This window comes from Acinonyx jubatus, chromosome B3 (genome assembly GCF_027475565.1).
Source record: "Acinonyx jubatus isolate Ajub_Pintada_27869175 chromosome B3, VMU_Ajub_asm_v1.0, whole genome shotgun sequence".
NCBI lineage: Eukaryota > Metazoa > Chordata > Mammalia > Carnivora > Felidae > Acinonyx > Acinonyx jubatus.
Genome location: NC_069386.1, coordinates 38,064,782 through 38,079,737, shown reverse-complemented (window position 1 = coordinate 38,079,737; position 14,956 = coordinate 38,064,782). Strand labels below are relative to the sequence as shown.

Here is a 14,956-nt window from a genome sequence, read left to right as displayed (position 1 = left end):
GTTAGTGGGTATAACATGGCCAGCATTTAAGAAGCTCATCTCAACTACATTTACATTTCATTCTTTATCAGACAGTTCTTACGTACCTCTTTCCCCCTCAAGTAAAGGTGACACTCCTTTCTGTCCTTCATTTTCTCTTTTTTCTTCCCCATCTGCCTCCAGATTTCATCACTTTCTCTCTCTCTCTCTTTTTTTAATTTTTTTGGTACTTCTCTGGAAGACTGATCCTTTAGGAATTAATTCATATATGGCTAATATGAAACAAATTTTGTCCACTGGAGCAGAAGAAAGCATAGTCTGTCAGTTGTTTCAAGCAACAATATGACACCCCCTCTCCGATCCAGGATGTTGTTCAATATTTAAGAAGAGTCTGCCTGAGTGGGTGGTCCTGCCACTTCAGAGGTTCGTCTGTGTGGGTGTGTGCCTGTGTGTGTTTTTCAGCGTGACTCTCTACAGGAACATGCCAGGGGAAGGCAGTTTGTATAATTTCGGAAGCCTGTTTGATTCCGGGGGCAGGGGAGTATTGCCTGCTGTTGTTGTTATTATTATTTTGCTTATGTTTTTGTTTTTTAAGGATAAGAATATGTGATTTTTTTTTTTTTTAAGTGGGCTTCCTGTCCGTTGTGGGGGCCCGAACTTATGCCACGATCAAGAGTCACGTGATGTATTGACTGAGCCAGCCAGGCTCCCATATTTATCTTTTTTTTTTAAACTATTTAAACCTGTTTTCTTGACTTTGAGAAACATTTGTTGATTGGCCTGGAAGCCACTTGATTTAAAGTGACGTAAAAGAGAAACACTTGTCCTGACTCTCGTTTTAAGTTCTATTCCTCTAACATTGTTTGCTTCTAATATTTTTAAATCCCTATTCTATATCATTTTCTACAGAGTAGACCATGTTAGAATGCCCTTTCTCCTTTTTTTTTGCTGTCTAAATCTTACGTATCATTCTAGCCCATCTCTGGTCTCCCGCCCCTACAAAACTCAGTGTGGTTAGGCCAGCATCTGCTGAACTACGGAGCTGTCAGTGTCTGAGGCCTCGAGAAAATCAGGGGAACTGCAAGACAGTTTTTGCCCCACAGTCTTTGTTGGGAGTGGCCGGGAAACCAGTGAAAGGCAACAAAGGCGGTATTTAACTACATTGTACATTTTTGCCAGGCTATTGATTTATTGCATGAAAACATACTGATGCAGGAGTTTGATCAGAATGGGGCTGGCAGGGGTGATCACATCATGGTGTTGTTAGGAGACCAAAGGGGCTCCTCTACCTTGCTCAGAATGCCTGTCATACTACGGGTCCTTAGTAAATCAGTAGTGAGCACTATCAAATCAAATGTTACCCTTGCTAACCAGTAATTAGCTGCCGACAGCATAACAGTATTAACTACTTGTTAAGCCCTTCAGATGATTCCAACATTTTTTTGCATTACACGCTTATGTAATCTCCACTACAACCTTTTTTTTTTTTTATAATTTTTTTAATGTTTATTTTTGAGAGAGAGGGAGGGAGGGAGGGGGGAGTGATGGAGGGGCAGAGAGAGAGGGAGACACAGAATCCGAAGCAGGCTTCAGGCTCTGAGCTGTCAGCACAGAGCCCGATGTGGGGCTCCAACCCATGAACCGTGAGATTGTGACCTGAGCTGAAGTTGGACAGTTAACCGGCTAAGCCACCCAGAAACCCCATTTTTTTTTTTTTTCTTCTAAGTAAGCTCTACACTCACTGTGGTGCTTGAACTCACAACCCTGAGATCAGGAGTTGCCTGCTCTGTTGACTGAGCCAGCTAGGCACCCCATCCACAACAACCTTTTATTTAGCATCACATAATTGGCTTAAAGAGCCCTTAGCTGTCTGTATGCCTCTTGCTGCCACACTTAGGGCCTTCTGGTGTCAAAATGCATGTATTCTCAGAAAAGGCCTGGGAAGATAGAGCAGTATAGTCTCAAAGGAGAAACCAGTGATGGGACGACTGGGTGGCTCAGTTGGTTAAGTGTCTGACTCTTGATTTCAGCTCAGGTCATGATCTCATGGTTCGTGAGATCGAGCCCCATGTGGATTCAGCGCCGATGGCACAGAGCCTGCTTGGGATTCTGTCTCTCTCCCCCTCTGGCATGCGCTCTCTTTCTTTCTCTTTCTCTCTCAAAATAAATAAATAAACATAAAAAAAAGGCAGTGAGGGGCACCTGGGTGGCTCAGTTGGTTAAGCCTTCAACTTCAGCTCAGGTCATGATCTCACGGTTTGTGAGTTTGAGTCCCACATCAGGCTCTGTGCTGACAGCTCACAGGCTGGGGCCTGCTTCAGATTATCTGTCTCCCTCTCTCTGCAACCCCCCTCCCCACCGACTCAACTCTCTCTCTCTCTCTCTCTCTCAAAAATAAATAAACGTTAAAAAAAATTTTAAAAAGCAGAATGGGAAAATGGCCAGTGTTTGTGGAGATGCCTGGCCCTGGGACTTAGCTGCAGAGTTCAGTCCTTGGAATACTACAGGACGAATCTGATGTTTCGATTAGAGACTTCTAGCATTGAAAAGGACTTTAAAGACCACGTAGTTTAACTTGCCTATTTTACCTATGAGAAAAATTGAGGGGAAGTGAGTAAATAGTTCACAGACCAAGTGACTTTCAGAGTTGAACCCATGTCTTCTGACTCCCAAAGCCCTCGCGCTTATTAAGCATGGAGTATATTATATGGCAGCCACATGCATGGTTTGTTTGTCTGTTTGTTTTTCTTTCTGGTAGTTTTATGTCCCATTATAAAAGACCAGCTTTGTGCTGACCCAGAAGCAGCTGATTTCCTGCCTCTGTCACTGGCCCTGGGTCTGGGGGCTGCTTTCAAGAGCAACGACTGTGAGGCTTTGCTCACCTATACATCTGTCAGCAAGCAGAGAAGAGTAGGTGGCCAAGAATTGATTTACATTAGCAGCCAGCCTCAAGGAAAAGGGAGAAAAATACTTGTGCTAAATTCAGTGAAGCACATTACGAACCGGGCGAGAGAATGGCTGTACTGAAGCGTGTCTTCCCACAGCTGCCTAAGAATCTAAGCCCAAAGCTGGGTTCAACACCAACATGAAGCAGAGGTCTATGCTGGAGGAGGAATAGGAAACTTTCCCCTGCCCAAGAACTGCCACAGATGCAAGGCAGAGTTTTGGTTGCCATGGAGAGGAGGGGGCGTCCACGTTCACAGGGCCTGTTCAAGACCAGGACAAGAGAGAACCTCCCTATGGCTACCACAGGCACAGTGTCTGGCTTGTGCCGTGTACAGTTTGAGGCCCTGGTCGTTACTTCGCGTCGTTACTTCGTGTCCAGCGGTACGTGCGGACTGCTTTTTCCTTTAAGACTATACTGACTGTTTAATCTTCCCAGGCCTTCTCTGGGGATGCATGCATTTTGACACCTAGAAGGCCCTTAGGAAAGCAGCAGGAGGAATACACAGTTAAGGGTACCTTCAGCCAGTGATGTGATGGTAAATCAAAGGTGGTCATAGAGATCCCGTGAGACTATTATGTATGAGTGATAGCAGTCCACCCCTGGGGGAGGAGCAAGGGCATGGAGAAGGACCCCACTCTGTGGCCAGGCATCATGGGACGGTTCAAAGCTGAGGGAGGCGTGGGAACACTGAAGGGGGGAAATAAACCCTCTGCAGCTCAGGCTCCACTCTCAGCACAAGACAAAACCCATTGCTTGAGAAACTTGCAGCCTGTGGTGCACTGAAATTACCAGCATTCACAAGAAAACCCAAACCTAGCTCCATTCTTGACTAATACAGCATGACCGAAGAATGCACCCATTTCTAAGCATAAAGACAATTTGCCTCAGTCCTTAGTCTTCTATTACGATGCACCACTCAATGCAATATTAAAATGCACAAAGAATCACGAGAGAAAAAACCTGCAAGAGATAAGGCTGATAACAGAACTAGACTCCGGTGAATTGGAGCTTTAAAATAACCATCATTTATGGACGACCTGCAAGAACAAATGAGGAGTTTCAGAAGAGATGGAAACTAAAAATGGAATCGAGTGCAAATGCTAGAAAAATTTAAAAACACGATATCAAAGGTCAACAGGTGTATCAGCAGACCAGAGGGAACTGAGGAAAGAATCAGTGACCCTGAAGATAGGTTGAAAGAAATTATCCACACTGGAAAAAAAAAGAAAGAAATTTAAACTGAGACGCAAGGAGGAAAAGGATAAAAAGAAATCTGATCACAGTGTCTAAGATACACGTATATAGACAGAGGAAGAGATGGGCATTGAGAGAGAGAGGAGACAGACACTGACCTGACTGGAACTTTTAAAGGGATTGGCTCAGGTGATTGTGGAAGCCTAGGCTGGAGGTCCGTGGAAGACTTGAAGTTGGGAGTCCAGAGGCAGCCTGCTGACAGAATTCCTTCTCTGGGGAGGTCAGTCTTTGTTCTTAAGGCCTTAAACTGACTGAGTGAGGCCCATTCACATTATGGAGAGTAATCTGCTGCTTTACTCAAAGTTCACCAATTTCCAACCCCCCCCCCCCCCCCACAAAACCCCACTTTAGTAAAAACATTCCAAATCAAGTTTGACCACGTACCTTAGCACTGTGGCCCTGCCACCCTGTTACCCTGCCACCTAAAATTAGTCATCACGTGTCTCCTGGTTACTGCTCCCCACTCCAAAGGGTGTTCACTTTTCTACTTTATAAGTGTATAGGCTAGTTTTGCCCCCTTTTTTTGTTTCTGTTTTTGTTTTTGTTTTACCTAGATGCAGAAGAACACATTTTTTTTTTTTTAATGACCTAGAGTTTTATTGCCTAGTTACTTGAGCAGCCCTTCCCAGCATGGCCTGCAGGGTTGAGGTGTAAGGGTATACAGCCTCTTCTCCACCTTGTTGTTTGGGGCTGGCCTAAACTGCACTCCCTACCACAGATGGGCTGGCTGAGGCTGGAGTCTGGAAAGTGGTTAGCTGTGCCTTTGGCCCCTCTGCCTTCCTCTGTCAGGCCCATTCTTCTTTCTTCCTCTCTTACGCTCTTTGTAACCCCCACATCCCCGCTGTCCAGGGTTTGACTGTATAGAGAACCTAAGACCAGTTCTCTTTTTTCCTTCCCATCTCCCTTCTTTTGAAGATCCTCAGCTTTTCAACCTGAACGCACCCTCAGTCTTACTTTGTACTTCCTCAGCTGGCTGTCACGTGCCCAGGCTTGGATCTCAGAGATAACCAGACAACCACACTGCCCGCCCCCCCCCCCTTTTTTTTAATGGGTGTGGAAACTGAGGACCAGAAGGGTAGTAGCTTGCCCATCTACTACATAGATGGGAGTGATATAGGGTGAGAATTGAGGGATTGCAGTGTTTGTCTCTTGGTGCTGTTCCCCCTCAGCTTAGGTCTCCTGTCTTCCCTATTCTTTCCCTGCCCCGGTAGTGTTCCTATCTGCCAGATGCCACAGGGGACAGAGAACTTCCCAACGCCCTGGGCTCTCTGAGGACACCCACCTGCTGGTACCGGGACCCTTTCTTTCCTCCAGTTCAGTGATTGATGGTCACCCTCTGCTCTTCTCTCTGTGCTCCTTCCTGGCCAAGGCAGGGCCTGCCACCCAGGGCTAGAGCAAGGCTCAGGTTGGTGACAGGCCAGCATTTGTGTGCTACTTGGCTCATTTCTGTTTGGTGTGTGGCCATTTGAAGACCCCATTCCTTTGTCTAGACGTCACCTCCTTCCCCCTTCCCATTTCAGTGACCATCAGGGTTGGGGAAGGCAGTGTGAGGCCTTGAACGAAGCTCTGTTCTAGGAGCTGAGAGACCTGGGCCTCCGTTTCCTCACCTTTGAAATGGGTTGGATCAGGAGGTCTTTACCTTTCCCTCCTTGTGCTACATGTTGTCCTGCTTCCTGATTTAAACCACTGAGCCACAAATGCAAGATTCCAGTTGTGGCGGTGCAGTTACGCGCAGCAGATGGGTGGGATGAGAGAGAAGGAGATGTTCTGGCCCATAGGATCATCCCTCTCCACCCACTGCATTGTGCCTCCCTGGAGTTTTCAGAGCATAAATGACAGCCCTTGTTTTTTTCCACATTCCTTGCTCTTCTCTGCATTCCCATTTCAAACCTATAATCTTGTATCTCGACAGACTTGTGTTTACTGTAAGACAGCCGTGGTGTGGAATGCACGTGACCATGTGTCATTTTCTCTCTGCTGTGGTGAACAGGGTGATGGGGGTCAGATGTCACAACTGGTCCCTGGAGAGGGCCGTGTGTGTGTCAGATAGTTCTTGTTCTGGGCTCCAGGTTCCTTTCTCAATCTGTAGTTCTCAATTTGCTGATTTCAGTTAAAACCAAAGATTGTGAAGGAGACAGGTTTTGCCCTCTGAGATTTGGAGATTTGTGGCGTGGTTGAGGGGTGACAGTCCCCTCTCTTCCTATTTCCTTTGCTTGAAGCATTTTGCCTTGGGGTGGGGCGGGGCAGAAATGAGCCTTGTTGAACACCATTGAGTCCCTGTGCAGGAGGAAGCAATACTAAAGAATGTTACATTATTGATGGATTTCTTTTTAATGAGTACTGAAAGCCATTTTGATGCCAGGATTTTCCTTTCACCTTCAGATAAAATCCTTGGTCTTTCATTCTCGGCAACAGTTCTTTTTTTTTTTTTTAAATTTTTTTTTTTTAACGTTTATTTATTTTTGAGACAGAGACAAAGCATGAACGGCGGAGGGTCAGAGAGAGGGAGACACAGAATCTGAAATAGGCTCCAGGCTCTGAGCTGTCAGCACAGAGCCCGACGCAGGGCTCGAACTCACGGACCGTGAGATCATGACCTGAGCCGAAGTCGACCGCTTAACCGACTGAGCCACCCAGGCGCCCCTCGGCAACAGTTATTTAAAAAAACTTTTCAAGGGCTTTAAGAGTTGTTAAAGGAAAGGCAGTCATTTCTGGATTCCACGGTGGCTGCCTTGGCGGTGGCTCCTCGTCTTCCAGCCTACCGGCACTTGCCTAACATTAGTTTACAAGTGTGTGAAGATTCCATTGTTCCTTCCCATTCATTTTCTGTTTCGATCCTCCCCTGGTTAAGGAAGCATGGAGTTGTTACTCCATTTTACAGACGAGAAAACTTGATATGTGTCAAAGTTAAATGACTGGTCCATGGTCACACAGCTAGTTGTTGACTACTCGGGGATAAGAGTCTGGGATTGCTGATTACTAATGGCTTGGTAGCTTGGCAACACCATTCTCTCCCCCCCCCTCCCCACGTCATCAGGAAAGTCTTGCCACCACAGCGCACAGCCTTTGCTGTGGCATAGCCTTCTGAAAGCATGAATCAGGAGCCAGTTCCTTAGCCGGTAGGGTAGGTGGTTGGGCAGGAGAGCATGGAAGGTCGAAGAAGGAGGAAGCCAAGATTTAGTTTTTCTTCCTGAAGGTGGGAGAATTACTTAATTCTACTGAGAGTCAGGAAAATGAGCAGAGTCAACATTTCCTCTTTTTCTTTGCCAGATGGATGGGGTTTCTTGTGGCCACTGTTACTTGCAAGGTAATGTTCAGCTTGATGTGCGGGGAGGATTGCATCTGGCGTGAAGGGCTCTTTGCATAGGTATACTGTCTTCATGCATGAGCCGGCACTGGTATGGCACATGTCCCACACTGGGACCTTACCCACGTCTGCAAGTGCCCTCCCTTGAAGGTGTTGAACTTTTTGAAGAGGTAGTGCAGCATAAGATTAGAGATTCTCTCTGCCCAGGTTTCAGTCCTTGCTCACTAGCTGTGTGACCTTGGACGAATCACTTCACCTGCCTGTGCTTGAGTTTGCTATCTGTTGTAATTGTAGAGTTGTGGCTGAAATGTATTAGCAAGTGTAAAACAGAGTATGGGCAGTGTTGTGACTGATTGACACAGTGACTGTTGTGACAGAGTGATTTCCTTCCATTCGGTCCTTCCCTCTTCCTCATCCTGCTCAGCGTTCCTACCTCACAGAAGCCTTTGGAGGCTGCATTTCCAGCCTGACTCCTGAGCCCTACAAGCAGCTGTAACCTCATCGAAGTTTTAGCTGTGAGGGTCTGTCTGTGTTTGACATGTGTCTCTAAATGTTGTCTTTGATGTGTTCCTCTGTGGACAGACCTCAGAGAAAGGAAACCTGAAGGTGGCACCGTGCCCTTGCAGCCATGCTTGTTCTGGGTCCCTACCCCAACAGACCGGGGCAGCTTAGTTGAGCCTTTAAGCAGGATGAGAAAATTGCCAACTGTTTTAGTCTGTTTGGGCTGCATAACAAAATGTCATAGACTGGTTGGCTTAAACAACAGAAATTTATTTTTTCATGGTTCTGGAGGCTGGAAGACCAAGGTGAGGGTGCCAGCACGGTCGGGTTCTGGCGAGGTCCCTCTTCCTGACTTGCGGACAGCCATCTTCTCTTGGTGTCCTCACACAGCCTTTCCTTGGCGTGTGCACGGAGGCAAGGAGGTCACCTCTCTTCTTCCGGTCACCAGTCCTATCTGATTAGGACTCCACCCATATGACCTTACTTAACCTTAATTACCTCCTAAATGTCCTGTCTCTAAACATGATTACATTGGGGGTTAGTGCTTCAGCAGGAATTTTAGGGAGACACATTTCAGTCCGTGGCACCATCCATTCTTCCTGAGAGCTGCTCAGGGAGGAAACTTGGTGAAATCAGCCTTGTGTGCTCTGTGGCCCCATGGACAGTTACTTGTAAGGCAGTATTGGATCTTTCCATAGACTGGGGAGGCAGTAGGTCTCAACCTCCCTGCCTTCTTGAGAGTTGGAACAGAGGGTGAGTGAAGAGTAGAAGATGATGCTTACTCCTGCCCTTGAAGCTCAGAAACGGTGTGTATGTTGGGGGTTGGGCACCAACCTTCTGATGTGTAATGATGCCCTGTCTTGTTACCATGTTGTTTGTTTAGACTGGGGCTAATCAAATGAAACACCGTGGACGCTCTCTTTATCACCCTGTTCTTATAAACCCCCCAGGAATAATGAATGTTTTTTCGTTCTCTGTAAAACAACCCATACTGCCCACCAGCCTGCTGAATGCACAGCTAAGCAGGCTGCTCTCTGCCTTGCCTACTCGCCTCGGCACCCACTGGCTGAATTATGTGCTTACCCAGAACCAGAGTGTTCCCAGCATCTGTTCCCAGCATTGTTTGTTCGGTTGTGGCTGGCATTGCAATTAAGTAACATACTTCAGTGTCAGATAAACTGGTGAAATATGACTGCAAATGAAGCGGGATCCCCCTCCCCCCCCCCCCCCCCCCCGCTTTGAACACTAATTACAAGCCATGGAAAGACTCAATAAGTCCAACTCACTAAAACACATTACTGTCAAATTAGATGAGCATTAAAATTGAGGGAAATCATAAAACTCTTACAATTTTATTTTGATATTACTCAGTAAGTGGCTACATTTTTACTCTGAGGACTCAGGAATTGGAAGTGATAGACGATGTATTGTTTGCTGGTTCATGTGAGGAAGATGGCACCGGGCTCTTACTAGCGGACTCTTACTCAAAGAGAGGGCCTTGCCCCGCCTACATTAGAAGATGGGTGAATAAATGCACCTTTATATGTATATTATATGCAAAAATAAAAATTCTGGGTAGGTATTTTTATGATTCTTTGCTTTATTTTGATTAACCTGGTTCCGGACCTGATCACATTAGAGAGGAGGGTTTTTGCTGTTACCATATAGTTCAGAGTCTGTTGTGATAGTTTGGTTTGATTTCAGTTTAGTGCTTTTAGGAAATAGATTTTATTTTGTATGTGGTGCTAACTTAATAATCCAACACTAGTGGGGCTTTGGGAATTGGGGTTTTCATTTTTTTTTTTTTTATATTTATTTATTTTTGAGAGACCGAGCACGAGCAGGGGATGGGCAGAGAGAGAGGGAGACACAGAATCCAAAGCAGGCTCCGGGCTCTCAGCTGTCAGCACAGAACCCGAGGCGGGGCTCGAACCCACCAAATGTGAGATCATGACCTGAGCCAAAGTCAGACGCTCAATCAGCTGAGCCACCCAGGCGCCCCGGAACTGGGATTTTAAAGCAAATGAAGGTGGCTCGTTTTGGATATTAGCAGATTCTTTGGTTCCTTCTGTAGACTTGCAGCATAGTGAGAGAGGCCTCGTTTTACAAATGAGAAAACAGAGGCCTTGAGAGGTGAAAGGTGTCGGTGAGGAGTAGTGACAGGGAGTGGTGGCTGGTGGCATAGTGAAGGGAGCAGGGCCGCAGCACCTGGAACCCTCCCTTGGAGTCCCTCCATTCGTTCTCCAGTCCGGCCCCGGAGCTAGTGCTCGCCATAGCACAGGTGCTCCTCTGGGCGGCCTCTCTGATGCCGGTTCTGACTCATGTTCCCTCTTTGGGACAGGACCAACCTGGAGGCCTTGCAGAAGAAGCTGGAGGAGCTGGAGCTCGATGAGCAGCAACGGAAGCGCCTGGAGGCCTTTCTTACCCAGAAGCAGAAGGTCGGGGAATTGAAGGATGACGACTTCGAGAAGATCAGCGAGCTGGGCGCCGGCAACGGTGGTGTGGTGTTCAAGGTCTCCCATAAGCCGTCTGGCCTGGTCATGGCCAGAAAGGTGAGGCCACTCAAAAAATAAAAAGAAAGAAAAAAGTACTGAATCAGGTTGGTGACTAGGTGAATTCACTTGGTGAATAGGTGATTGCATTCTCTCTTGGAAGATCGGGGGTCTGGGGACAAGGGTGGAAGGAAGATGGATTTTTCACTCGGTACCTTGTTGTGCTGTTTGAATTTTGAGCTCCTGTCATCTATCAGATTATAGGATAAACACACTGATGGTGTGTGAGGGTATTTATCCCCATCCCCAGACTGGAAAATAACAGCAAGTGACCTTTGCGAGCTTTCTGCGTGCTTTGGAAAGAACGCACGGGTGCCTCTTTGCCATTATCTGGTGCAGCAGAAGCTGCTTGCTTTTAGGCAGCCCCGGCGATGCACCAGACCCTGCTTTCAAGTTGTTTGCCTGGCCCCGGCCCTGCCGCTGCTTCCCCCTCACTGTCCTGCAGGGAGCATCTCCGCTCCCCTCTGTGGCAGGCAGTGTCCGAGCTGGACTCCCCTTTCTGTCCACCGTGCTCCTCCCCTTTCTGCACACAGCCCCTGCTCCAGCGAGGCCCGGCCCTTCTGTGTTCTCCGGCACACCATGCTTGCTTCCGTCCACGTATTTTTGCTCAGGCTGCTCCCTCCATCTTTTCAAACAGTGCCCGTCTTCACGGCCTGCCTCTTGTCTAGCTTTCACTGGTCACTCCAGCCCATGCTGATAACCACTGGTTTCCATGTCCTCTGACACTGACTCCTTGTCTGCGGCCCTTTCTAGAAGCTTCATCTCATTCAGCAACCATTTCCTATGTTTGTTGTGTCTGTCCCCTGTCTGCCTGGAGGAAACAAGGGGCAACATGAGAGGGACATGGGTGGCACCTGAGGCCCTGGCCAAATCTCAACCACATCAGGCTCCTGAAGTCAAGGGAAGCTCCCCGGGCAGCTTGGGTCCCCACTCCCAGTCCTTCCTACCCCTCCACTTCTACAGCCCCCGAGTGCCAGCCAGCTCCTCAGGCTGCTTTGTCTTCCTCTCTCGGCTTCCCGGCTCCTTTTAGAGGAAATGCTCCTTTCAGCTTTGTGCTTGGGAGGGGTGAGGCCCCCTTCCTCACTCTTGGCTCCTAGGAGCGGAGGCACAGCCGTCCTCCCCTCATTATGGCTCCTCCCGTACCATTACCTGCCATGGTAGGTTGGCACTGAGTGCTTTGGTCGGGCAGAGACTTGTTAAAACGTGCCTGTGTCCTCTCCTCCCACCTGTAAGAGCTTAAGCATTTAAGAAGGCTTTCATTCATCCATCCGTATGTTTTTAAAACATCTCTTCCTCCCACCTTTCTTTCCCCAGCTAATTCACCTGGAGATCAAACCTGCAATCCGGAACCAGATCATAAGGGAGCTGCAGGTTCTACATGAGTGCAACTCCCCATACATCGTGGGCTTCTATGGCGCGTTCTACAGCGACGGCGAGATCAGTATCTGTATGGAGCACATGGTATGTGGTGACCCATTAGCCTCTGGAGCAACAGCCTAGGAGCTGGATGGCTCTGGTCTTGTCTTTGGTTTGGGACCAGCTGCCTCCCTTTTCCTCCCTGGATCCACATCACCGTCTTGGGCATCTGGGCTTTGAAGCTGAAACATCCCTGTCCTCAGAGTCTATAATCTGCTTTAAGGACAGTCTGGAGGGGTTCTTTGGGTGTGCAGAGAAGTAATATCACTTGATGCACTTCAGAGAAGGCAAGTGAGAGGGAATTTAGGGGCTAATTGTGTGGATGTGAGCTGCCGATCTTGGTACCATTAGCTGCCTGGAGTCCCTTCTCTTTCTGGTGACTGACAGTAATAACAGTATCTACAACAATAATCTAGCAATACTCATACTAGTAAACTAATATTTATCGGGTTTTATAGCCTGGACTACCCTACGCATATTAATATTTTATTGCATTTTTGCAAGCCTTATTGGATGGGTAGATCATCTGCATTTTACAAATGAGGAAACTGAGGCTCAGAGAAGTTAATAACTTGACCAAGGTCATGCAGCTAGTAAGTGGAATTGGCAGAATTTAAACCAAGGCTGTTGGGCCCCAGTGCCTGTACTTTGTTGAATCCACTGGATAGTGATTAGGGCTCTGTTTCCATTCTTGATGCCCAGAATCTCAGAGAGACAGGCTGGCTTCGTGATGGCTATTTTTTCCTGTCTCCATTAGGCACCAGGGGACTTTGGAATCTGAGCTGTTTGTTCATATCTCCCTTCTCCACAAAAATCCGAGTAGACACTGTCTTGTTTGCCACTGTGTCTCCAAAGCCCAGAATAGCCAGCCCAGCAGGCGCTCAATAATGATTTGTTTACAGATGTCACCTTCTCGTCAGGACCTTGGGCAGGTTTCTTTATCTTTCTCATTCTCCCTTTCCTCATTTGCAAAATGGCCATTACCACACGGACCTCCTTGCGGTGAGGATTGGTGAAAATAGCAGAGTAAGCCTTCCGGCACACCTACCCCAAGCTTGTCTCGTGCAAACGGTAGAGGTTGCCTTATTCTCACTGTCGCTGACAGCTCCGGGATGAGGGCTGACATGACTGAGTCGGCGAGCTTAGGGCTGCTGAACTTTGAGCCCTCGGTCTGGCAGAGTGTCCCTCAGCTTCTCCACTTCCTTCCAGACCCTGGCTCTGCTCCGACCTCTGGAGAGAGCCCCCAGGCATGGTCTTCATGAACTCCAGGAGAACCCTCCCCAGGAGGTTTGTCCCTTGCTGGCGCCCCATTATGTTGAACTTCTGTTCATGTTAATCGTCAGGAAGTGCCTGGGTGAGGTCCTCACCCAGACCTGGGGTACTGATATTTTCCCTTTGGGTCTTAGCCTCCCTTTGGTGGGGTGCAGGGCAGGGGAGGGGGGGTGTTCCTTAAGCTTTGGGTTTCGTGGGCTTTTTGTGCTGATGATGGTTGGTTTTCTAGCTCTAGCCCAGAGGTTTGGATGAAGATGTGTAATTGGCAATGGAGGTTCCTTGAAAACTAGAAGAGGGTGGAGGGTGGAGGCAATGGTGATAAACCAGTGACCGGAAAGGCCTTTTTTCTCTTAGGTGTTGCCAAAATAATGGGAGGTGGGTGGCAGCATGGGTAGACATGGTAGTAACTAGCTTTCCCATTTTCTACCGCTTGGTGAGTCCTTGCCATGTTACATAAGTTATTAATCACATCAGCCCTGTCACGTGATGCAATGTTGACCACCCTCCCCGAGGTGGGCGAGGGAACAAGGCCTCTAGAGGCTTAGTAATTAGCTTGGGTTATATAACCAGTAAGTGTCAGAGCTAAATTCTGACCATCTCCCCCCCCCCCCCCACAACCCCTCCAGCAACCCTCAGTTTGTTCTCCATATTAACGAGTCTCTTACGTTTTGTCCCCCTCCCTGTTTTTATACTATTTTTGTTTCCCTTCCCTTATGTTCATCTGTTTTGTCTCTTAAAGTCCTCATAGGAGTGAAGTCATATGATTTCTGTCTTTCTCTGACTAATTTCACTTAGCATAATACCCTCCAGTTCTATCCACGTAGTTGCAAATGGCAAGATTTCATTCTTTTTGATTGCCGAGTCATACTCCATCGTATATATATACCACATCTTCTTTATCCATTCATCCATCGATGGACATTTGGGCTCTTTCCATACTTTGGCTATTGTGGATAGTGCTGCTATAAACATGGGGGTGCATGTGTCCCTTTGAAACAGCACACCTGTATCCCGTGGAGAAATGCCTAGGAGTGCCATTGCTGGGTCGCAGGGTAGTTCTATTTTTAGTTTTTTTGAGGAACCTCCATATTATTTTCCAGAGTGGTTGCACCAGCTTGCATTCCCACAGAGCTAAATTCTAAGCAGTGTCTCTAACTAGGTCTGCTGTCTTTAAATTTGATACTCTCTCAGGGTTTTCTCTGCAGAGCAGTGTTTGGACCAGATCTTCTCTGGGGACCCCTGCCTACCCTAACATCCTGTGTTTCTGTGGTTTTTGGCACTTGTAGCCAGTCAGGGTTTACATTAGTTCATCAACATGGGTCCAGCTTCACCAACTCTTACTTTTGTGCCTATTATGTGCAGGGTGCCACATGAGCGGCTGGGGGAGTGAAGACATTGAGAGTAGTCTCTCTGTTCCCCAGAGCTGTTTATAGGCTGGATGGCTGTGTTCTAGGGCCTTCGTAAGTGAGTTGTCAGTGTGGATGGAGGGGCTTCTGAGCACCAGGTGTGTGTCGTCTCACGCCTGCGGTCTTTGGAACAATCAGATTCTTTCCTGAGCTACCTCCAAGTTCTGTGCAACTCGGAATTCTCCCTTTGTTAGAGGAACCAGGGCGCTGTTTGTAGGGTGAGCATGATTGAACTCCATGGTGCTTGCTTCAGATGTTAGGATTAGGCCCCAAACATGGATAGGCAGTGGCCTTTTCATTTATTCACAACTTGCTGGAACCT

At 47.7% G+C, this 14,956-nt stretch overlaps 1 protein-coding gene across 2 annotated transcripts in view; it reads left to right on the top strand.

Moving 5' to 3' along the window:
• MAP2K1 (mitogen-activated protein kinase kinase 1) overlaps positions 1-14,956 on the top strand; it is a 78,150-nt gene that overhangs the window by 27,680 nt on the left and 35,514 nt on the right. For both annotated transcript variants that reach the window (XM_027067593.2, XM_015078286.3), the window contains exons 2-3: positions 10,330-10,540; positions 11,855-12,001. In XM_027067593.2, the coding sequence (XP_026923394.1) occupies positions 10,330-10,540; positions 11,855-12,001 (358 nt within the window). The remainder of the gene's footprint in view (positions 1-10,329; positions 10,541-11,854; positions 12,002-14,956) is intronic.